The sequence below is a fragment of the Vidua macroura genome, chromosome 2 (genome assembly GCF_024509145.1).
Source record: "Vidua macroura isolate BioBank_ID:100142 chromosome 2, ASM2450914v1, whole genome shotgun sequence".
Classification (NCBI taxonomy): domain Eukaryota; kingdom Metazoa; phylum Chordata; class Aves; order Passeriformes; family Viduidae; genus Vidua; species Vidua macroura.
The window spans coordinates 15,580,088-15,604,735 of record NC_071572.1 but is presented as its reverse complement, the minus strand read 5'-3'; the positions used below and the strand labels follow the sequence as shown (position 1 = coordinate 15,604,735).

At 39.0% G+C, this 24,648-nt stretch overlaps 1 protein-coding gene across 1 annotated transcript in view; it reads right to left on the bottom strand.

The window, feature by feature from the left end:
- Window positions 1-24,336, bottom strand: part of ADGRG2 (adhesion G protein-coupled receptor G2) — a 57,503-nt gene extending 33,167 nt beyond the window's left edge. Inside the window, exons 1-3 of the mRNA XM_053971528.1 lie at window positions 24,249-24,336; window positions 13,207-13,325; window positions 6,124-6,741 (exon numbers count right to left, since the gene is read on the bottom strand). Coding sequence (XP_053827503.1) covers window positions 6,124-6,741; window positions 13,207-13,324 — 736 coding nt within the window. The 5' untranslated portion in view covers window position 13,325; window positions 24,249-24,336. The remainder of the gene's footprint in view (window positions 1-6,123; window positions 6,742-13,206; window positions 13,326-24,248) is intronic.
- Window positions 24,337-24,648: the final 312 nt, after the last annotated feature.

Below are 24,648 nucleotides of genomic sequence, written 5' to 3'. Positions count from 1 at the left end.
ACAGTGCTGCTGCTGACTAATGCTGTTTTACCTAACACTTCATGATCTCCTTTAAACTTTTGCAGAAAGCATCCTTTGAGCAAGCCCAAGATGGGAAAAGCAACTATTGGGCTTTCTTTGGAGGAGAAAGAGTCCAAAATTTAGTGGACTCGAGTCTCCCCATGGACACTCCCCCTGCCCAGCCTGTGTGATAGGTGAGGAGGGTCAGAGTGAAGGGCTGTGCCAGCTGGCCTCTGTCTCAGGAAACATGGGAGAGAATGCAAGGGCAGCTGCTTCCTAGTCAGCTCCAGACACCACATAGGCACTAAGGAGCAGCAACAGCCCTGCCAATCTGTAGAAGGACAACAGCATTCCTGGCAGAGAAACATACATTCCTGTACTTATATGTGTAGGGCCTAGAGGAGAGATTTATGGAATGAAGTGACTAAAATTCTACTTAGATTAATTGAAAAACATGCCAAAAATGAAAAGTGTATTAGCACCCAGGCCTCTTCATTCAAAGTACAGGTAGTCTCGACTATGTTCAGGTCTCACAAACAGATCAACAGCAAATGGAAGAATCCCAAGGGACACCTCGGTGGCTATGTAATTCGGTCTCCTGAAGCCACAGTACTTGGCTGTCACCATAGAATGACATGAGACAACCACAACTGTATACTGCTGCTAAGATCAGTTTTGACTAACACATAAAAATAAAAATACAAGGTCATTTATAAAAATTAGATTTTCCAAATAAGAAATTACAGCACACTTACAGCGCTGAAAGTTTTTTCACCAAAAATTCAACTGAGTCAGTCAGTGGAATTGATTTGCATGAAGAATTTCCACCAGAAAGGCCAAAGCCAATCTTTTAATTCCAAACAGGTATCTAGTACCACTTTCTGGATTATGTAATGACAAGCATTTAAGACTCAAAAAGTCAATTCCACATTGCAATTTTTAAGTCTATACAGATCCTCTGCTAAACATTTTTACAGGCAACAGTTAACCTGTTTGTTACAGCAGTTACCAGAACTGTGCAGCAACCACTGCATTCCATTTGCATTCAGAGAAATGAAGATGTCCAGCACTAATACATTTCACAAGACTTGCTCATGAACAAAACTGAGTAACTCAAACAGCAAAATTTCAAAATGGTACTGTTCTAAAACCCAATTATTTGCAGAAATAGGCGCTGAAAATATGACATTCAATTCTCCTATTCAAATTAAATCCATATTTTCCATGAAGAGATTGGGTCCCTTTAACATTTGATAAACCTTTCAGCTGAATAAATATTCTGCCAAATGAATATTCTGTCACACAAGGCATTAATAACAATAACACATAAAAATCCTCCACAAGTTAACAATTGTTAGTTAGCTGCACAGTGGAAATACTAGCATATCTTGACTTTCTGTGTAAGGTAGCTTTTGAGGCACATTGTATATAAGTTCATAGGATAAACCTTAGGTGCAATCTTTAGTTTTATGTTTTGGTGTCCCTCATGACACCTTGTATCTGCTCTGACCCCCTGTGGTGGCACCATGGAAGAAAGGATGAATTATCACTGCCCATTAGACAGAAACAAATGCCAGAACTTGTTCACATCAGGCTTGGTGACTTGGGCTGTTCATTTTAGTATCCTTAACAGAAAATTTAGGCTCAGTATTTTTAACTCAGCTTTGATGTTTCACTGCTTGTAAGAAATTACGTTATAAATAAAGTTTTTATCTTTTTGTGGAAAGCTGTACATTAGATACTGAGGTGAATCAAATTACCACTTCTCTAGAAGGCTGATTTCCAAAAAGCCACTTTGTTTGGTATCACAGGAGAGGGAGGGAATGAGAGCAAAGAAAGGGAAGGTCAAACATGTATTCTGTTAATAGGTACAAAGTAAAGTGGCACATGACTCATCAAAAAGGCACTCCAGAGTTAGGTATTTTTTCCCACCACATTTCCTTCAAGAACTTCTAGAGGTTTCTTTAGTATTCTGTCCTTACAGTTCTAGGGGAAAAAAATGGCATTGGGGCAAATAATTTGCTTTTTCATCTCCTGCTTTCATGATCCACTCAGAAAACATAATAATACAGCCCAAGGATTGGTACCCAACAGACTGGGATGGAGACTGGATGAGTGAATGAGGGACAGCTGTATTTCCACTTCTTCCCTGAGGATGTAAAATCTTGAGACTCCACCCTCCCTTACAGGAAAGGTGATCCTGTCATCAGATGGGCACACAGTTGGGAAATCTTTAAACAGGGTTACATGAGCCTAATACTTACCTTCTACTATCCACATCTGCAGACTAGAACAAAAGCCCAAACTGAAGTTTTTCTCTTCCTTGAGAATGCAGAGGCAAAATAATCAAATAGTCACACTGGGCAGGGCACTGGTCATTTCCTATTTCTCCCATCAGCATTAAATTGCTCTGTACCCAGAAGTGTGGAAACCCCCTCCAGCAACACCAGTAGCAGGCTCAGCAATATTGAAAATCAAAAGAGTACATGAAAAGGAGAAAGCAACATCTTAATCTTGAAGGTTGGACAGGACAATTTAGAGAAATCAAAAATTCCATAATAATGCATAATGCCACTGAATTTTAATTAGGATAAAAAGCAACCAAGAGCAACAGGCTGAAAGTTACAGCACCAATATCACAAATGAGACAGCAGTGATACTATTTACAGTTATGCCTCAAATAATCTATTTTATCTATTCATTGAAATTTGTTAAAGATATCCCATCATATCTGTGCTCCTTGCATAAATGCACAGCGTAACAGTTTGGGTATTTGTATTTGGATTAAGAAAGTTACTGTTTAATGTATAACTGAAATGATTAATGTTTAAACAGTGCATTTCACGGTGAAGTTATTCAAGGCAACTTAAAAATATCACATGTAAAAATGACAACAGAAGACCTGGTACTTACAGGTGATTAGAGTTTCTTTTCAAGGATTTAGCACTTTAAACTCATTTATTTTCTTGTGTGTTTGTTCTCTTAAATCACCCCAAACTTTAGATTACTTAGTAGATTTTTTTATTGGATTATATAGAGTGATATCATTCATATTGTCCACATTAAAGTATGTATCTACAGAGGAGTCAAACATCAAGGAACAAGATGAAGACATTTTCCAAGGTTAGAATATGGAACAGTTTCTTCACTTAGGCATTTTTAAATACCAGGAGGTGATTTGTAAAGTGAGAGACATTGATCCTGCACTCTTCTCTCTAGATCACAGCTGTTATGCTACTTCTCACGCTTAGCAAGAGGGGAATTATCAAAAGAACATGAAGAATGTACGTGGAAGGCCAGTGACGCACCAAAAGTGCATGACCTCCTTCCCTCTCCAGCCCTGCCTGCAGTATTTACACCTGCTCAGCGTGCAGTGGCCACACCGAGCAGGAGAACCAGAAGACTCTGACACTGGAAGGAGCAAGAGTCTCATCTTTAACTCAGACATAAAAGTTCACTATTGAGAACCATTAGTTCAAGAAACGTGATCAGCCTCATCACAAAGTGGGAAGCAGTCAGATATGTCCTGTCTTGCAAATCTTCAGATGCATAAAATATGTAGCTATTACAGAGGCAATCCCCAGCCACTTCTGGGGAGTAAGCTACTCAGTTAAAGTTAAGCACACCTTTAAATGCTAAGCATGTGTGTGAATCTTACCACAATCAGGATTTTGATCCTTATTAGACCTCAAATGGTTAAGAAAAAAAAATTTTCTTGGTAATTTGAAAAGTTTTCACAAAAATAAATTATAAAACCTAAAGTAAAAGAATCAGAAGAGTCAACAAAAACAAAGGCAGGAAAACTGATGCTAAGTAAATCTAGCCTTATTAATGGAATGGATCACTGCTGATGAGACACCAATTAGACAATGGCTTACACTGCACAAAGGCTTCGAGTGGTTAAGCAAAGAAGAAATCACAGAAATTACGGTAGCCTTTGATGGAACATTTTACAAATAATTGTTTTATGTAGGCACAAAATGCCAACCAGGTCACAAAAAAAATATTCTGAAACTTGTCCTCCGGCACAATTATGACTGTAATTAACCACTTCCTTTTGACTTTTGTGCCTACAGAGGATTTTCCTAAACTTTAGCCCCTTGCCAGTTACACTCATTGCAGATGTAAAATTAGATCCTTCTGCAGACTTACTACTTAAAGTCCTTCTGCTTTAACACGAAACAGAGAAATTTCTCAAATCAGGTAATTTTTACACAGGTGTTCAGAGGAACTTACTGAAAGAAATCAGATTGTAAGAGTAGTAGCAGCATCAATTAAAATCACCTGACAGGGACTATTAGCTATTTCTACCATAAAAGCTTTGTTATCTATTGGACTGGTATTTGCTAAATATATGCTTTTCACAGGATAACTTGGGGGTTAATCAGCTAAAACACATCTATTATTGAAGGGAGGAAAATAAACTGTAAAAAAAATCCAGCAAGTTCTCTTTGAAAAGCTGTTAATGTCCCAAGTTATCTAGAAGAGATAACTTATATCTGGCAGTAGAGATGGTCTCTATGCTGAAACAAACCCCTGTCAGAACAGTTATTCAGTCTGGCTTAGCAACAAAGCTTTGGAAACCATGCATCTTACACACTCACTAGGAGAGCTCTTGCAGGTAGACAAATCCACAAGCCACTAAATCATGAATTCTAAAATCATTAATCAGTTAGGGCTGGAGATGGACACTGCCTGATCAAGCTGCCCTGTGATGGTCAAGGATGCTCAATATTCAGGGCAGAAATTGCTGGAACAGAAAACAAGGAGTTTGTCCCTTCTGTGCATCACTAAAAGACAATCAGATGCTCCACTCTGACTGAGATTTCCCCCACTGTCCAGACATACCTCTCTCAGACTTCCTTTGTATGTCTGGTAGACAGACTGTTCCTCCTTGCAGCCTTAGGACTGTGTTCCTTCAAGCACAGCCAGACATAAGTAAAAGAAAGACAGCCTTCCTTCAGCTCCTTTCACAAGTCACACAACCCAACAAAGAAGATGTGCTCTCAACTACAGCATCAAGGCTACCAAAGGTATTTCATACATTACAAACCAGTGCTAGCAGCATTCTCCACGAATCCTGGTTTGTTGGACAGATTTCTTTCTCTTCCAGAAAAAGAAATCTGGTCACCTTATTTTACTGCCCTTACTAAGACACTGAATCTAGTCAGGCAGTGGTTATAAGATTACATAAATAAAACATATTTTTGAATCTGCATGAAATAGATAGGTACATTTTTTAAGGATAAAGGTGATGAAGATTAAGACTGGTGCCACATTTAAACTGAATCAATGATGCTATATAAAAATTCTAGGAAACAATAAATGAGCTAGTCACATTAAAATCTCTTGGGGGATAATATAATTTCCTATGATTTACAAATTGTATTCCATCAAAGCTTGATTCAAGTTCATAGTTTTTGCCAACAGATATGATAGTAAAAGCTAAAAATAGGATTCTCTTGCTTGAACTCAGTTTCTCTGAAAATAACATCTTCGATTGGTTTGATTCAAAGGTTTTTATGGTTCTTCTTCAAGGAAGAGGGAAAATTTGAGAAATGTGTGGGAAACCATTGGGTCATTTTAATAAAGGAGACATTACTGATACTGATAAAGAAATTGGATCCTCCTATAATTTTTTGCAGATGTAGACCCTACCAGCTGCAGATGGTGTAATGTGCCAATTGAAGCAGTGAAAAGTTGCACTTATTGAAGCTTTGACCCAGCAAATGTGCAGAATGAGAACCAGCAATGCTTTCCTCTGTATTTATTTCCTGAACAGAAAATGTGTAAATTAATTATTTTAAGATGACATTGCTACATGCCCCAGTACTCCACGGAGTTTTAGTTGCATGCATCCTGCTCTCATATTACACAAATGGTTGATAGACAGAAAAGTTGAAGCAAGTTGAAAGTCTTTAAAGGACTGATGCTATACTTTTTCATTTGGATAAAAACTAGCAAAAGCTGCAGGTCCTCACATGATCTCATCAAGAATTTGATTTTGATTTTAGAAATTATTAATAGACTGAGACTTTGTAAAAACTGGAAGAGAAATGCTAGACACACTCAGATCAACTTTTGACTGAATTACTATTTCGAAAGCAGTGCAGTGGTACTTACCACATTGTAAAGAGTTATCCTCTTCTACTGTTGTGTTATAGGTCCAATCCTCCCCTCTCCAGCGTATAACACCACTATCCTGGCAGTCCTTAGATTGTGTTATATTTGCCTTGTCCCACATTCTGAACAGGTACAGCTCCCCAGTCATACCCTGGCGAGGTGATGCAGCTGTACCTTGAAGCTTTGAACAGCCAAGTAAGAACTGGCCTTTTCCAGGCAAACAAACTTTCCCATCTAGTTTCTTGTGAAATTTTTCTGTTCCATTTATGTATACCTTCATCTCCTCATTGTCACTTTTCCACTGGATACATATTTGGTTCCACGTGTTTTTACGAAGTCTTACTGTTATGTTTATTTGTTTTCCAAACAACCATATCTTCAATTTCCCATGATCTCCTGTAAGTCCAAGATCATACTTATTTGCAGAGAGATTGGCATGAAGAGTTTTTTCAGCATATACATACGCTGTCCATGGACTATTTGAGGAATACAGCTTGAGGTGCACACAGACAAGGAATTCTTTCAAGGGATGCAGAGAAATTCTTGATGACATACTCCAAGGATCTTCACACGCAGTCTTAAAGACGGCTTTGTATCGCCCTAGGAAATCCTCCTGATCTAAATAAAGAAAAGGTGATTTGTAAAACCTTTAGGTCTTAAAAAAGATCCTTTATATAAAAGTTGTTCTTCCATATAGTACTGTTTCTCGGCATTTTCCTAGGAATTTTCAAAACAACACATTAAGAAACAATCTTGTAAGCTACTCCTTTAGATTTATTTTTGTGGTAGGGAAGTGAAAAATTTGGAGGCAGTCAATAAATCCTAGCTGCTCATGAAAACTTTGAAGTAAAACTTATGCCCAAGAACAAGGATGACTATGTAGAATCACAGAATCATTTAGGCTGGAAAAGACCTCCAAGATCATCAAGTCTAGCTGTCAACCATATCCCCAAGTGCCACATCTACACACCCTTTAAGCACCTCCAGGGATGCACCTTCCCTCTGCACCATGGTTCAATGCTTAGCAATCCTTTCCATGAAGAAATGTTTCCTAGTATCCAGTATAAACCTCCCCTGGTGCAACTTGAGGCCATTCACTCTTGTCCTATTGCTGGTTACTTTAGAGAAGAGACAGATCCCCATTTGGCTATAACCTCCTTTAAGGTAGGGAGCAATAGAGTTTCCCATGAGCCTTCTTTTCTCCGGGCTAAACAACCCAGGGTCCCTCTCAGTTGCTCCTCATTGTATTTGTACTCCAGACTCTTCACCAGCTCTCCACTACCCTTCTCTGGTCATACTCCAGCACCTCAATGCCTTTCTTGAAATGAGGGGCCCAAAACTGAACACAGGATTTGAGGTGTAGCCTCATCAGTGCCAAGTACAGGGGGACAATCACTGCCCTGGTCCTGCTGGCCACACTATTGCTGACCCAGGCCAGGATGCCATTGGCCTTCTTGGCCACCTGGGCACAGCTGGCTCATGTTCAGCAGCTGTCGATCAGCACCTCCAGATGCTTTTCTGTAATGCAGTTTCCATCCACTCTTCCCCAAGCTTGTAGTGCTGCATGGGGTTGTTATAACCCAAGCACAGGACCTGGCACTTGGTCTTGTCGAACCTCACACAACTGAGACTTTATTCTGCTCCTCATCCCTGTATTCCAGCTCAGGGGGCTGGGTACTCTGAGACTAAGATGAAGAAAGCATGAAGTACATCAGCCTTTTCCTCACCCTTTGTCACCACATTTCCCCCTTAATCCAATAAAGGCTGGATATTCTCCTTCACCCTTTTGTATTTATAGAAACATTTTTGGGTTTTATGGCAGTAGCCTGATTAAATTTTACTTGGGTTTTGGCCCTTCTGATTTTCTCCCTGCCTAATCTTAAGGCATCCTTGTAGTCCTCCTGAGTTTCCTGCCCCTTCTTCCAAAGGTTATAAACTCTTCTTTCCGGAGTTCCAGCCAAAGCTCTCTGTTCAGCCAGGCTAGTCATCTTCCCCACTGGCTCATCTTTCAGCAGGAGATGAGCCTCTTCTGCCCCTTTGAGAATTCCTTCTTGAAGAAGAATGTCCAGCCTTCCTGGACTCCTTTGCCCTTCAGGGCTGCTTCCCAAAGGACTCCATCAACCAATCCCCTAAACATGCCAAAGTCTCCCTTCCCGAAGTCCAAGGTGGCAGTTCTGCTGAGTCCCCTCCTTAAGTCTCCAAAAATCGAAAGCTAGTAATTTTGTAATTGCTGAGGCCTCCAACCATCACATCATCCACCAAACCTCTCTGTTCATAAACAACAGGTCCAGCAGGCACCTTCCCTATAAAACAAGTAGATGCCCCAAACACTGAAACTTGAGCATAACTGTTCAGTTCTTGTAGGTGCCTCATTTCTTCCATTGTCCCAGTACAGGAAAGGACAGACTTTTGTGGTTGTAGATGTGAAATCTTTGGAGCTGACTCTTATTTTGTGGAAATATGCACACTTGAATCGCATAATCCTTATCATGGCAGCAGCAACAAAATAAGAAAAAGTTCCTTTGGAACATGAAATGGAACAACAGAAAAATGAAACAGATGTTCAGCCAGTGCAAGAGAACACACTACTGACATCTTTAAGGAGGTAATTATTTATCAATATATGCAGAGGTTTTATGTACACTCCAGAGGATGTATAGGATTAATCATGATTGGTCAGGGTTGGAAAGCAGAAAAAGATCGTCCAGCATAGGAAAAAACCTTTTCCATTAGTTCCTCTGTAAGAAGAAAAACTTCCAGGCAACTTGGATCAGGGTTTTTTTCCAGGGTAGATTATGTTCATAGTTCTAGTTAGCTGTCAAGATCACAGCCAGTTCTTCTGTAATGTTCTCAGGCAACCAGAGCACCAGCTTTCATCAGGCCAGTTCTGACAACTTTTCTGTCTCTTGACCTGCAGGCTCTCAAATTTATTTTTCAACAGCAACAAGGGAAAACAAGGAGAAAGTTCCTAACTTCCAAGTGCAACTTGATAGGCAGAAGCTACCAGAAATGTTTGAAACAGAAAATGTATCAATCCAGTTTCAAGGAAAGTCATTGATACCTATTCTCGTTGCACCTTATAGATTTGAGAGTCTCTCCATGATGCTAACTAGCAGAAGCTTGCAGGCATTTTTCACAACCTGGAATCGTTCCTGAAGTTCAACATACGTGACAGAAGTGCCATGCAAGGCCATAGACCAAACAAAAATTCTCTGGGTACAGGCTAAAATTAGGTGAAAATCCTAACTAGCAGACAGTGGATTCTGAATGGTGAGTTAATACTTAGATTGGTTCCAAATGGCAAAGGAGAAGAAAGACATACTTTTACCCAACAGCAAGCCTCCCCTGCCTAACCCTGAAGCATTAATTCACTCATTCAATTTGGCCACTTGTCAGAGTCTGAAAGCAAAATCTGGGATACCCAGCTAAGAATACTTCAGTATGGAAAACTAATTTTTAAAATTACTTAAAAGCTGGATGAGGAAGACTGGATGGGAGGGGAAAGTATCACAGAATGTAAGATTTTTCAAAATGGGGGCTCAAATATACCTACCTTTTTAGGTAAAATTAAAACAGATGTCCATCTGACAGCATGGACAGGTCATAAGGAAACCAATTTTATAAAGGAAATAGCCAGCTAGTTACGTGCCAATACTGGTGACACAATCTTTCCAAATAAAAAAATTGCTCAAGTCTTTCATTATTAAGTAGAAATTGACTGGTAAAGGAAGTTTCCTGACACAGCTTCAAAACTTGAAGTTATTGTTAACTATCCAAATTGACAGACTGGAATTCCATTCCTGAGCAAAAATACTAATCAAAACTTGAAGTATCATCAGCAGACTTGGTTTTGGAAGTGAATGAATTCTGAGAGAGGCTTGATTTCAGGTTAGGCATTAAAGCAGTGTTGATATGCCAACAGTGGATTAAAGGGCCGCCACATTCTATTACATTCTTTAGGGGAATTGTGACTTCAAAGTTGTCAAGGGAGCCAGAGTGGACATAGACTTGTAGATTTAAACAGTTGTAAGACAGATAGCCAACAGAAATTATGCAAAATGAGATCAATCTGCTGATGATTCTTCTGGTCTGCTTTACATAATCCAAAAAGACTGTTGTTGATCAATATGCAAGGTCTAAAGAATTAATTCAAACTAAGAAAAGTGTTTATATAGAAAGGTCTACTCTTCTAGAAAGCTGGCCCATTTTGCTCTAAACAATCACAAAAAAAAGTGCCAAGAAGCAATGCCAAAATTAAGAGAATGGATACCAACGCTATCTGAATTGTTGCAAGATAGGCTGGAAATTTTAATATGCTTTATCTACCCAAAGAATGCTGAAAAGGAAATTGTAATCATAGTCAGAAAATGCACTTTGTTGTTCCAAGTGAGTGCAGTATAGCATTATGTTAGAAATTAATTATCAGTATTATCTTGACTAAGTCTCCTTGACATGTGGGTGGATGCATTGTAAGCAGGAGATGACATTACAGTAAAGCCTTTAGAAGATCCGTTAATCATCACTTACTTTCTCTAGCAACGGTGGTTGTAGGCTGTGACCCACCCTTGACCATGGAACCGAGGAGCTGGAACTGCCTGTGCTCTAACAGAGGCATTCCTGTAGTCTCCTTGCATTCAGACAATGCAATAAATTCAGAAAAGTAGCCATGAACACACCTTTATCACCATAGCACAGAAAAGGGAGCATAAGGGAAAGAATGCTTCAAACAGCTCCAGAGTAAGAAAAATCCAGAGTAAGGAAAATATAAATAACGATAATAATTAAAAAAAAAAACCCTAAAAACCAAACAAAAAAAAACCCACAATATGGAGTGAAGGAAACTCCATTCAGCAGCAATCATGGGCTGACTATTCAATGTCTTTTGCTGTATTTGGGCACATAAGCCTTTTCAGAAATGAAAATTTTTTCTTCTTACTATATTTATCTCTAAGAGATGCAAATCCTGGGGGTTTTGCCCTCACTTAAGCTAAAAGCATGTATTTAATAAGCATGTTCTCTTAAGCCCTAAAAGAAATCCTGAAAAGTATGCACATATTTCCAAATGTTTAAAATTAATTTTCTGAGAATGACAACATAAACCAAAACTGCATCTCTTTCTTTTTTCTAAACATTTTTAGACAGTGATAATTGGCATCGTTACAAGAGATAGCCAACTGTAGGTATTAAGAATTAGACCTACAGGAGCAGATTGTCTTAGTACATAAGCACCAGTGTTATTTTCCTTATATAACTAATAACCACTGGATCAGTACACAGCTGAGCATTAATACAGTCAGGTATTCTCTTAAATAAAAACAGTCACAAGTTTATATGTCTGCATAATCTGGCTTTTAACTAGTAACGATTAACTTCCTTGCAAGTGTTTGCCACCTGTGACACATTTGGCTCACTATAATCCATTAAAATAATGTCAAAAGACTCTTGTATACTCACATATTCCATCTGGAGCTCATAACTGTTTTATAAAAAGTCTAAAACTCTAAACTTTCTATGTGTGGGTCACTTGATTCTGTTGAATATTTTAAAATCTGAAGCTAAGAACTGTTTCCCCAAAATCAGTTTCATCCCTCTTTTTCATTCACAGCTTTATTTGTTTAGCTGAGGACAAACAATATGACATTATCCAGCATCCTGAGCATCAAAAAGAACACAGGAAGTTCTTCTCTCTTCATGTTTTTTGGAGAACACAAACATACTTTGACACGTCAGATGAGAGAGCTGAGTAGAGATGCTGCTGACAGTACTAACTGCTGACAGCCTAAAACCAAAACACTCCAATAAAATAGGGGGAAAACATAAACACGCTCTTGTGTCAGTTTAGCTTTCCTTGATGATTAATGACAGTTGTAAGTGATACAAAGGTGAAAAATGAAATCCCTCTTTGCTTGCTTCTTCAGAACTTTAGATACAGTTAAATTTTCCCTGGAAAAGCTCTTCTATGACATCTGTCCATCTGCTGAGCGGCTCTGTCCTTTTTGCTATTTAAAGTACAAGAGGTTAATACCTCTCCATCTTAGCATCAGGTTTATCACCTGAATGAGATTCTGTCTCAATAGAAACATTTTGTAAAAGTTACTGTATCTGGAGAATTAGAGTCAAAACTAATCTAGTCTGTAAACCATGAAACCTCATTGTTTGTACAATGTTGTTAAGCAGGCATACTTAAATTGAAAAAATCAGGCACTAAATCAGAACTGCAAGCTCTGACCTAGAGTAAAATAACATGCCATGACACACAGAAAGAAGGTTCTGAAACTAGCCATTAAGTATACAGCAAAAAACGCTCCAATTTTTTAATACACTAAGACATTATTAACATTATAAATGCACTACACACTATTGATATAAGGAAGCTTTATGAATGACAAGCACTATTATCTTTATCTGCTGAGTTCCAAAGCAGTAACAGACTAACAATCAGTTTATAGATCAGCTACGAAAAAACACAAATTATTTGACCTCAGTTTATTCTACTTAACCTTACACAAAAGCATCACCACGTCAGTTATCCACAAGAACCTTATGAATTTATTATTCATTTACTGTTACATAAAGAGCATAAACTGCCAAGTTCAAATACTTCATTTCTGTTACATGTTTTGGGCCTTACTACCTTTTCCTTAGCCATATTAAGATCCACAACCAAGATCAATGAAGATGTTCTACACTCACACACACCCTAAATACAGCAAAGCTCAAAGGATCTTGTGGTGTTTTTGTAAGAGCAGTGTAAAAGATTTAACAACATGTTCTGAAAATAGTAACACTTCCAGCTCAAAAAAACCCAGCAATAATTTGTCTTGTTATTACAAATTGTGTTTTGGTTCTCTCCTCATCCATAGCCTAGAAGAAGTTACTACAAACGATTTTTTATGAAAACATAAAAAACATCCAAACTGCTAAGCACCAACTATTTCATTTCTTGTTAGTGACAGTTCTTCCTCTTGATTTCAAGAGGCAAAAACTTGCCTGGTTGAATATATTCAAAAGTCCTATTCATCAAGACTAATGGTGTTTATTTAGAATACCAACACTAGACAAATCAGGAAAAAATTCTCTTACCTTTGCTTGCTGTAGCCAAGAACAACTGAAGTAAAAGAACTGCTTGAACAATCCTGAATCTCAAGAAAATCTCCTGTATTCTGCCAACACAGCAGTGCTGTTTTTCCCAGGCAACCATTCTAGAATAAACAGATAAATAAATAAACCACAATGACTAGAAAACATATAGGTGTATGGACATTATGACAAAATATGCTTCCAACATGAGCATAAATCTTCTCAACACTGTTATACTATTGGGCATATATTACACAGAAATGCATAGATACTCTGTATATTGCCAAGACACTAAGCGAGAAAGAGATATTTGCTGAAAGGAAAAAAAAAACTCAAAACCAAAGAAAACCCATCCAAGCTCTAATTCTCCAAAGACTACAAACACATCAGAGCATGGCCATGACTCCTTGCATAAATAAGACATTCAGCATTTGAAAAACAAACAAACAAACCCGTTCAAAAGATTCGCACACAACATAAAACCCAAACAAAAGCTGACAGAGCAATCCTGGAAAGGTTGTCCAAAAGCTTTAATAATCTCAGTAAGTATGTAAGAAAGCATTTCTTCAGTCCACTACCCTCACATTCTCTCATGTGACACTTTAACAGCCACAAATGACTGTGGGCAGCAAGTTCATGAACAATATCATGAAAACCTGGTTTGTCCACGTTTCTGTTTAATGTGAGCAACAGGACAAAAGAAAATGTGTAGGACAAAGAATATACCTCCTATTATAAGAGATGCTGTTGTATGATTTTTTTTTTAAGATCTTTTCAAAAAAAGGTGCATCTGAATATTTTGCATGCTGAAAGAAACATTCAGGTGCTTTTTTCTTATATAGAAAAGTTTAGATACATAATGGCAAGTGATTCTGTAGCTGATTATCGAAACATGCAAAGCAGTAAACCTTAAATATTGAGTATCTTCCATGCATCATCCTTAGGGCAGATCAGAGCATTCTGCCTGACACCAGAAGTTTAACTCGGCCATCACAAGTTGGGTGCATGTGCAAGTGCATTGGTTAGCACCCACACTGCTCACAAACTGCACTGTACTTCTGCTCGTGCTCTGTCAGGCTGCTGTAGCTTCCCTTCTTTTCAGGCATTGCTAAATGGTGAACTCTTTCAGGAGTTTTAAATTTTTTTTAAGGTTGGGGCTAAAATGTAATGTTTTTAGGAGATTCACACAAATGTAAACATTTATTAATTTACAATGGTTACTATGGGCTGAACTCTGTCAGAGAAGTGCCACAGGAATAAACTAAAAATCAGTGAAGTTGCTAAGTAATTGAAACCTTGAAAATTTATTAAACATACATGCAAATAAATTATAACAATATAGCAACATGGCATAGAAAGCATAAAGGAAAGACTTTAAAAAAAAAAGAGCATTGCAACATTGTTGCCAGTAGTTTCAAGAATTATGCAACATGCAATAACAAATACAAAAATAAATTCTTCTAACAAATAAAAAAAAAGCTGACAAAATAAATCATATTCTAAAACAATGGTCATACCTAATATACCCATTCCTATGCAGGAACAGATCAAAACCAAATAAAAACAAGTAAAAAAAAGGACAGAAATGTCAATGGTGGGCTAGCTTTCTAAAGATCCCCAGGAAACATGTTCAAACCGGTCCTCCACTTGCTTCTCTGAATGCCTAAAAATCATGTATTAATAAAGTCGTTCCATCAGCAACCTAAGTAGCAGAATTAAATGAATTAGCCTAAGAATCTGATAATGAAAATTGTTGCGCTTAAATATACCTGACAACTTCAATGACTGTGCATTTACAGTGAAATTTCCTAGGGTTAAAAGAGATGCTCATCCAAAAACTGTTTCCTTTCTTTGCTTATTTACATTTCCCAGTCTAGTCTCAAATTAGGTCATTTCCAAGCAAAACCAAGCTGCATATCTATTCTTTCATTTTATGGGGAAATCTTTTGTACACTAAACCATCCATCCATAGTATGGATGTATTTAGACAACAAAACAAACACAAGTTCCAGCATCCCTTTTCTCTACTACCTAGACACCAAGAGTTGAAATGTGAATGGGATGGAGCCCAAAAATGCTCAGTGGCATCCACCCAGTGTAGCCATTGATACTGGTAAGTAATGAGGCAAGCTGCTTGCTTTGTAACACATATGATACTCATTGAGAACATGCCTACATTCCCTGCTTTTTGTTTTCTCCTTAAGCCTCACTCCTGCAAATAGATAAGACGTGAAATGAGCTGACTAGGGCAGAGGTTTACTCCTGAACCACCAAGCGTGCCTTCTGTTTTGTTTGGCAGAGCCCATTAGACAATGATGTTAGTGTCCCACCCCCAGAAATAAAAACTGCATTACAAAAGCCTAAATTTGAGTACAGGAGCCAAGAAATTCCTGGTACTGACTCCAGCCCTGTCTAAGAACTCTGTAGCCCTAAGGAGTTTGAATGGACCTTCCTCTAACTCTGGCATTTCAGAGGGAGCTTTGCTAATATTTGACCAGTATTTAAACAAAAGGCTGTAATAAATATTTTCTGTACATTTAGGTTTTTGTCTCATCTGGGGTTTTTTGACATTGTACTCACTTCCAGAGTTGGGCCTGGCAAAGACAAGTAGGGACAGAGTCAGAGCTTCTTGCTGACTGAACACAGTCACATCAAGAACTCCAAAACTATTCAAAGCTATGAAGGAAAATTAATGATCCCAGGCAAAGCAATAAAATCCAGATAACAGGAAAATAAAGTGAAATACTAACATGGTCAGCTCAACTGACTTTTTGCAAGACTTTGAAGAGTTACACTAGTTCAAGACTTGTTCCAATGTTCATATAAAATATACAATTAAAAGAGTTGGGAAAATAATATTTGAGTTCCTTTATTTTTGCAACAATGTTGTTTAGACACTACCAAAGAAAAATCTTCGGTACTTTTTTTAAGAAAAAAGCAAGATATAAAATACAATTTCACCATATCTATTCAAATAAAGATCATATGATACATCCCAAAACATTTGGTCATTATGTTCTTCTAAAACTTATTTAAACACTTTTCTGTATTAGAATCCTAAATTTTTATTCTTAATGATCCTGAACAGTAATGTAATTGCAGATATATAGTTGTGAACATTACAGAAGCAGGCATAAGTGATTATTTTCATTTGTTATTAATTTGCTCATGTGTTCAAATGAACATTTGTATTCTTTTTCATAATAGATGAATACAGTGTGATTCAGGGAGCCCAGAATAATTATTCATAGTTTTTGCAGCAGGATGAAAAATTTTCACGTGTATATCAAGCAAATCTAATTAAGCACAACAGTTACTGAGCTACCCAAGTGTGGGAAAGAACTCTGTGTACAGACTTCAGGTAAAGATGTAACCAGCTGGCTTCGCTTTCTCAGTTACAACTAAGTGGTTACATTTCTTTATGGTCAGCAGAAAAAATGAAAATTCAGAAAATAGAAATCAAAGGCTCAGGCATAAATCTGTTATGTCCTGTTTGCTCTCCATGAAGAGTGTCTTATTTTGACCAACAACAACCTTGTACCCAGGTCTTACAACATTTCACACCATCTTACTAATTTGAAAGTCAAACTATAATTGAGAGTGCTTTTCTTAAAACAAATGAACAAACAAATTTTGAAAAATTGGACTTTTTTTTGTCTGTTGTGTTATACATGTCACAGTTCTGCATTAATATCACACTCTGCAAATTACAGAGGTTAGTGGAAACAAAGACAGGAAGATGGTATAAAAAAGAAGTCTGTATTCCTATAATTAACAATTAGCTCATGCCCTGCTATTTTACTTTACAACTTTCCAAGTGTGCACCCATAGGGGATATATCAAGACATTTAACACTTACCTTCAGCAACTGCTTGCCTTGTAGTACAGCAGATATATTTTCATGGGACTAAAGCCAAAGAAAGTGCAAAACATAAATACAGCCGTTGTGTTCTGTAACGTATTTTGTTACATCACTTTTGGAAAAATTTCACATCCAAATTTCACAATTCCTGTTGAAAATACATATTTACTGGCGGTCTTTGACATTTAATAAACTATTAGTTCTTTTATGCTAAGTTTTAGCCAGAGCAGGTTCTCACTGCCAATGCATAAACAGCTGGTTACAGAACCTTATGTTGGAAATCATGTCCCAAAGTAATCATTCATTTACTTCCAATCATGCTGTCTACTGCTGCACCTCAAACTGCTTTGCTTAAGCCACACTTATTTAATCCATGTTCTTTGGGTATCATTCAATCTTCTGTATTCATCCCCTACTAAGATTGTGGATTTCAATAAAAATATTTCCCAAATTTATAGAAGCTACTGCTTAGGAGGAGGATAATAAGGAATGGTAAGCTTCTGGCTGCTCTTCTGTGATATTCTGCCTTATTCAAGTCTATACCAGGTGACAACAGGCTAAAAGAAGGAAGAGAAACACATCAAACTGCGCAGGTATGAAAACTTCTTGATGTCTTTCCTTTGAGAATGCAAGACTGTAGACTTCTTCCATCAGCTCCTTAAATTTTCCAGACTGGAACCAAAATGCAGTGAAGTTTTCATTTTATTTTTACATTTTGGTTGAAGCAGCTTAGATGTAATAGGGAGGACGCTTATGTTGGAAACTATTGTGTCACAGTAAATCTTGGCACATACAGAATTTACTGACTTAACAGCAGAAGTAGCACCATTGAGTTCAAAATGTTGTTCCATGGGGGGGTTTCTTATGTGTTTTTCCAGAAGACAGTAATAGGATTATTACTGTCTGATAATAATTTGGATTTCATTAATTTTCTCCAGTGTTAATCATGTCTGTAAAAACTGTATTCTATATATTCACTTTATGTAAAACACCAGCTTTTTCTAAGACTGTAATGGTAATACGTGCAAGTTCAAGGACCTTCCTTCTGACATAAATCATTACTGTTTTCTAAGATATTAAATATTTTACTTTTTAATAAGTTGGTTTACAGACAGCAACAAGCCATTTAAGCACAGACATCAGTCATCTGCAAAACTCATAGCTGGTTGATTGAGTTCTTCAGAGAACTGGAGGATGAACTCTCTGAGAAATCCATTCTTTTGTTTAGCCTTTCAACTGTTGCAGGACACTTTTTAATATATTTTATTTTATAAATGCCTAGCTGTGCAAGCCAAGGTCTGCCTTCAGTTCAACTCACAGATCTCCCCTTAGAGAGCTCCCGTCATGTGAAAGAGCAAACTGAATCACTTAGGATTTGGGAGTGGAACATGTTATTGGATGGCTCTCCATTATGGACTTCAGGGCCAAAAAACCTGCACTTTTGGTACTTAATTCTCTTGTACAGCAACTTGTGCTCTATATAGTGCAAAAATAGGACAAGGAGCAATTACAGGCAAGTTTTGTTCCCTCTTACCCAGACTGGAAATGTTTCAGGTCCTCATATCCAATAGTCATCTGGGAGATGAGTAAGAGACCTTTCTCTAGCTCCTATAAAACTTTTACACTATCCAGGAAATCCTTGTCTGCATGGTGTATTCCCTCAACAGCACAGTTTTACCCACACCCTCTATTAATGCTAGAGCAAACTAAAAAACCTTTCACTGACAATGCCTGAGCAGGTTTCCTCTTAAAAGAGTTTACAAAGTACTCGTGAAGCACAACAAGCAAAGATGAAATAAAAGTAGTTATGTTTGCCACAAGTCTGATTATTTCAATTTCAGACAGGTTTGTTTACATTTTCACTAATACTTTGGGGTATGGAAGTATAAAGGTTTAATGGAGGGGGGAAGCAACAAGAAGTGTTCTGCAGAGTAGAAGACCACACAAAGGTTGGCACATCAGAAAAGATTAAAAGAACATTATGCATGCACCTTGAGCCATACAAAAGCATAAGAGAGGGTATACAGAGATATAAGCACAAAAAAGTACACAAAAAGTTTTCAAAACCTTTGTATTCAGCTACAGGACTTGATTTGATGCAGAGAGAAAGAGAGAAGGACAAAGACTTTTCTAAACCTCAAATATTCGTATCAGTGAACAAAGTAAGCAGTCTGTGAGGTGTCAGGTGAGCGCCAGGCATGCCAAAAAGTAGACTGTCCAGCTGATGCTTTCAATTTTCCTACTTTACAAAAAAAAAAAAAAAAAAAAAAAAAAAGAGTTCTGAAAGTTTCATCTTACTGTAAGTGAAGGAAAATAAAAAGTAAATAGTTGTTTCTGCTCAGTTTACATTTTTCTTCCCCACTCTCTTTTCCAAGCTCTCTTGACTTGAATAGCAACACCCTAAAAAATAAATTATACTGTGATTTCATCCTAAGCTTCACTTTATGGACTTAACAGGTCTCTTGGATCCTGCACTTGCAGCCATTAAAATTTCTCTGGAAGCTAAGAAGCAGAGAATTTGGTGGAGGTTTTTGGTTGAAAGAGTGGGGGTGGGGATGGTTTATAGCAGTCTCTCAGACTTTTTCAGTCAACAGCCCAATGACCAAAACTAATAATTTGTACCACAGAGATAAAACTCATCAGTTTGGAAGGATGGCTGCACTGAAGCAAGCATCTTCCAAAGTCCCACTAAAACTCTGATCTAAAATATGGCACCACTACCCTACACAGCCTAAGGAAATACAGTCACGTTGGCACTTCAGTCTCCACATGGGGTAAATATTTAGGGAACCTCTATTAAGACATTCTAAGAAACAGGGTTATGCCAGAACAGCATTCTGGGCCTCCTTTAGCACTTCTCCTCCTCAAGGTTCAATGTAAGTGTCTGCAGAGGAACAGGAGATGGTACTACTGCCCATGTTAGACTATTACAACTGAAACAAGTTTGTCAACAGCAAACATTCATAAACACTTGAAAGTCATCACATAGGTGAGTAGATGACTTGAAAGCAGCTCCAGAAAAGTTTATTTAAATCTGAACTCTTCCTGTGTGCACCCTCACAAATGTATCAGCTCAAAAAATTTACTTTTACAACTACACTCCACATGGTTTTTTTGACCATCATCATCTCTATAAAAAAGTCATTTACCTGCTCAGAAATAAACCACAATCATCACATTGCTGACTTGCCGAAACACAGACAAGGGTGAAAAAAGGAAAGCATTTTTAATCCAACTTATATGAACACACGGACTATGCTATGGATAAATAATGGAGGAACAAAGTCACTTCAAAACATGAAGCCCAAGAGAAACCCATTCAGTCAGCTTATGTCCATAATTAATTTGGTGCAAAAGAAACAGGTATTCAAAGTGTGGTTGGGAACTTTAGAACTTAAACAGGAAATTTAGCAGCATTCACAATCAGGCATGCTCAAATGTCTAATAAATCCTGGCAGAGAGGCACAGTCCTTTTTTCTCTAAAGAAAGGGACTTACTAAGAGAATATTTTGACCACTAAAAGTATCAGTAAAAGGTAAGTTTTGTTATGTGTGCACAATAACATTTCCACAATTATCAGAATCACACTGCTCTTTGTCTTTCTAATTCTACCATTTCTAAAAGTGTCACTACTTGTCAAACATGACAACTTCTGGTAAACCTTCTGATGGATCTCTTAGACCTTAACTCCTCAATGATTCCTTTAAGGAACACCACAAATGAGAAAACAGTACTTAATTTGTGAGGGGTTGTTCTTTTTTGGTAACTAAGGTATCACTTGACGTACTCATGTAAATTTCACTAAACAGAAATACTGTGATAAATTCTAGTAATTTTCTATAAATTCTACAGATTGAAAAAGTATTTTAAGTAGACTGAGGAACTTTATAAAGTATTTATTTTCTATCTACTGTCTCATCTATTGTAACTGACATTCTACAGTTTTTTTTTTTAAATAAACAAAAATAAGCTCATGATGTTACTAACTATACTTTTTCTCTGAGCTGTTAAGAACACCATATTTAAGCCAGCAGAAGAGGACCTAGAACAGAACAACAAAATCACATTTTTATATGGCACTAGCTGAAAAGCAGCTGTTGTGCCAAATAGTATTTATATTTCTGTGTTACAGAACTCATCAATAGAAGAAAGACAGAAAATGCTGTGTCGGGGACTTGAACTGCCTGACACACTATTAAAATCTTGTATCAGTTCTACTGCACGACACCTACAATAAAACTGTCCTGGATCTGATGTAGGTAGCACTCACAAGTTGAATACCTGTGGCATAAAAAATATTCAGCTCACAGCTGAAGACAAATCCATGTGACTCGTGCAGGGAAGAGTTTGAGATGGATTTTTTTCTTTGATTTAATGTCAGCTACAAAAGACCCTTTGTCCATCCTGAACAACAATAAATTTCAAAGGTATTTTGTCACAAAAGGAATGCAATGCTCCCAAGCAATTGAATCCTATTAATACCATATAGTTATACAAGCCTGTCTTTTTCATAGAGAAATTGTAGAGCCTTTCCAAACTGTAACTCCACCAGGAATTTATGACTGGAAAGAGTAAGCCCCTCATAATCATGAACATCTGTCTAACAAACAAAACTATCAACTCCATTCATGTTCACAAGCTGAGTAGCACCTACCAATGAATCAGTATCCTCTAAATCCTTGCATCTGGAAAAAATCAAAGCTTTTAACTGAACCTAGATATACAAAACCACTTACTATTTACCATAAAGCTAACATTTCAGGGCAAATAACATGACTTATTCATGCTAATTTTTACACTGGAGTCTATGAGATAACTTGCATGAACTACCCTTACTTTGGCCTTCAAATAATCTAATCTAATATTCCACTGAAAACATAAAACTCAAGTGTTTTAAAACTTTCAAGTTTTAAAGCTAAACTGCTTTTGCCAAGGCCAGTGATCATGTTACATATTAAGAACTAAAAATTATTCAAATTTAACAAAAGTTATTCTCCCATGAACTCTCAAACTTTCTCAATCTGCCAGCACTCTACAGTTATTAGTGGAAGACCTGACTAAGAGCACTCACAGCACAAAAACTGTAAATGGAGTAATTAACTTGAGAATTGGAATATAGTCCTTCATCTCTCTCCAACTGGCCCTAATCTGAGCCAATTTCTGTTGATGTATAAGAAACAGAAGTTTAACATTAAATTTGGAAGGCACTGAAGAAAAAAAGAATGTGCTAACAAACTCCATTTGATCTACAGAATTACCTTAAGACACTGAAGTAATATTAATAAAGATACCAATAACACTATTTCACTTGGTACCATAGTAAAAATGACATAACATTATCTTACAGTGTAAGTAGAAAATTTTGTGGCCCCTATTTGTATCTGAGCAAATTTTGTTTATGTGCAATTTCTTTCCTGCATCTTCTTTCACAGCATTCCACTTCAAAGATTTTTCTTCATCATTAAATTATAAGTGTGCTTCCTCAGTGAAGACAAGTACTTGGAGATCCTCCTAAGCAAAGACATGTTTTTCGTTCTTTAGTTTAATTCAATAAACACACTACTGGTCACCTAGCAGAGGAACAAATTTTGCTTGTTTCCCCCATGGAAACATTTACAGAAGTCTGCTTTCTACTTGGAATACCCTTATGGTCAAAAGCTTAAGAATAGGAGTATCAGCTTGTGCAGTTCTCTTCTCGTGATGATGTGCTCTGTCAGCCTATGTAAGCAACAGGGAGGAACATGTTCTGAGTAGACACACATAACACCAGATTTACTTTTTCAGTACAAGTGACAGAACTCAAGACACAACTAATTTGCTTTGGGATTGATATCTCTTAGATCTGGAGGTTGTAAACTCTGTTTTGGCTCATGTTGAAGCCCATTCCAACACACCTTCAGCATTACTCAAACTGAGTAGGGAGTTGGCACAGATGATCCATTGTGGTTCCTCCCAACCATACCAATTCTGTGATTTCATGGAAGTCCAAACCAGCCTAGCCTTGTACAATTACACATTTAATTTGCTGGATAAACACATCTTGAACTAGTTTACAAACATTTATTCCCTATTTCCACATAAATCAATATAAGAAAATAACACAGTAAAGCAACAGAGTTCAGTACTGTTAAAAATATTATCCATGAATGATGAAGCCTATGTATTTCCAAAGCAAAAATAAATTCAGTCAAGAAAGGATGCTTCTAGTACACTTAGCCAGTGAACATGAAAACAAAACAAAACAACAAACCAACCAACCAACCAACCAACCAACCAAAAAAAAAAAAAAAACAACCCAGACAACCCTCCCGCTCGAAATAATTATTGTGCACAAAAGGTGACTCTGAAGACATCACTTTCAGCGATACAGGTTCCTGGCAGAATGTATGCAAAAGAAGTAGGGAAAACTATTAAGCTGAATATATTCTCTGCACCTGTTCCCACAGAAAACGGGTTTGAGTGCAACCCCCGACCCGGTCTAGCCATACTGCCCCATCGGGACACTACCCTTTCTCTCCGTCTAAACCGCATTCAAACCCCACCAACGCCTCTACAAAAATCAGTCGCTTTTTAGGCCAATTTAAACCCGTTACTAAATGTTTCTCGCCGTTGACTGATTAAGCACTTAAGCTAACACTGGAGAGCTGAAGGAGAGCTTTCCACCAGCCCCGCCGAGAGCTGTACCTGCTGAGCAGCGCGGCGCCGCTCAGGACGAAGCCCGGCCGCGCTGCCCGCAGCCCCTCAGGGCGGCCTCGCCCCGCACCGGCCCGGCGCGAGTCCCAACGGGCCCGGCCCGCCCGCGGGACTCCCCTCAGCCCCCCGGGCCGCGCTCCCCCCGTCCGGGCGAGACCCGCAGTGCCACTCCAGGGGAGGATCCGTGACTAAGCGGGAGCCGCGGGACTCGCCCGCGGAGGTCGGAGCTCCCCGACCTGCGCTCCTCCGCCCACCACCAGCGCCCCTGCGGAACCTCCCCGCCCTAACCTCGCTCGTCTCTCCGGGAGAGTCGGCGGGAAAGCCCATCCCAAGGGAGCCGCGCACCTCTGCCGCCCGGCCCGGCAGAGTCGTTCACCACCCGGCTCAGGGCGACTCCCATTCCCGCAGCCGCCGCGCTGCCCGTCCCTCCCGCACTCGGGAGCCCGACGCCCCCGGCCGCCTCTGCTCCCGCGAGCCCGCAGCCGCTCACCTGGCGCCGGGCGGCCGCCCGTCCCGTCCGTGCTGTCCCGTCCCCGCCACGCCGCGCCACTCGCTCAGCACTGGGCACAGCAGGCGCGCCGGCGGCCCCGGCAGCTGGGACAGCCACTGGTCGGGGGGCGGAGGCAGGCGAGGGAGGTGCTGCGAAAAGCCGAGGGAAGCCGGCGCGGCGGCGGCCGGCGGAGCCGCCCGGGAGCGGCCCCCGCCGCCCCTCGGCAAGGCGGGCTCGGCGGTCCCGGCCCCTCCCGCCCGGCGGCCCCGCGGGTGCGGGCGCGGTCTCGGCGCTGCAGCAGCGCCTGGGGGCGAGGCCGGCCCAGCGAGCAGTGCCGGCTGCGCTGGGACAAGGCTTGGGGACGCTCGGTGGCTGCGCGCAACCAACTCGGGGCCAGGAG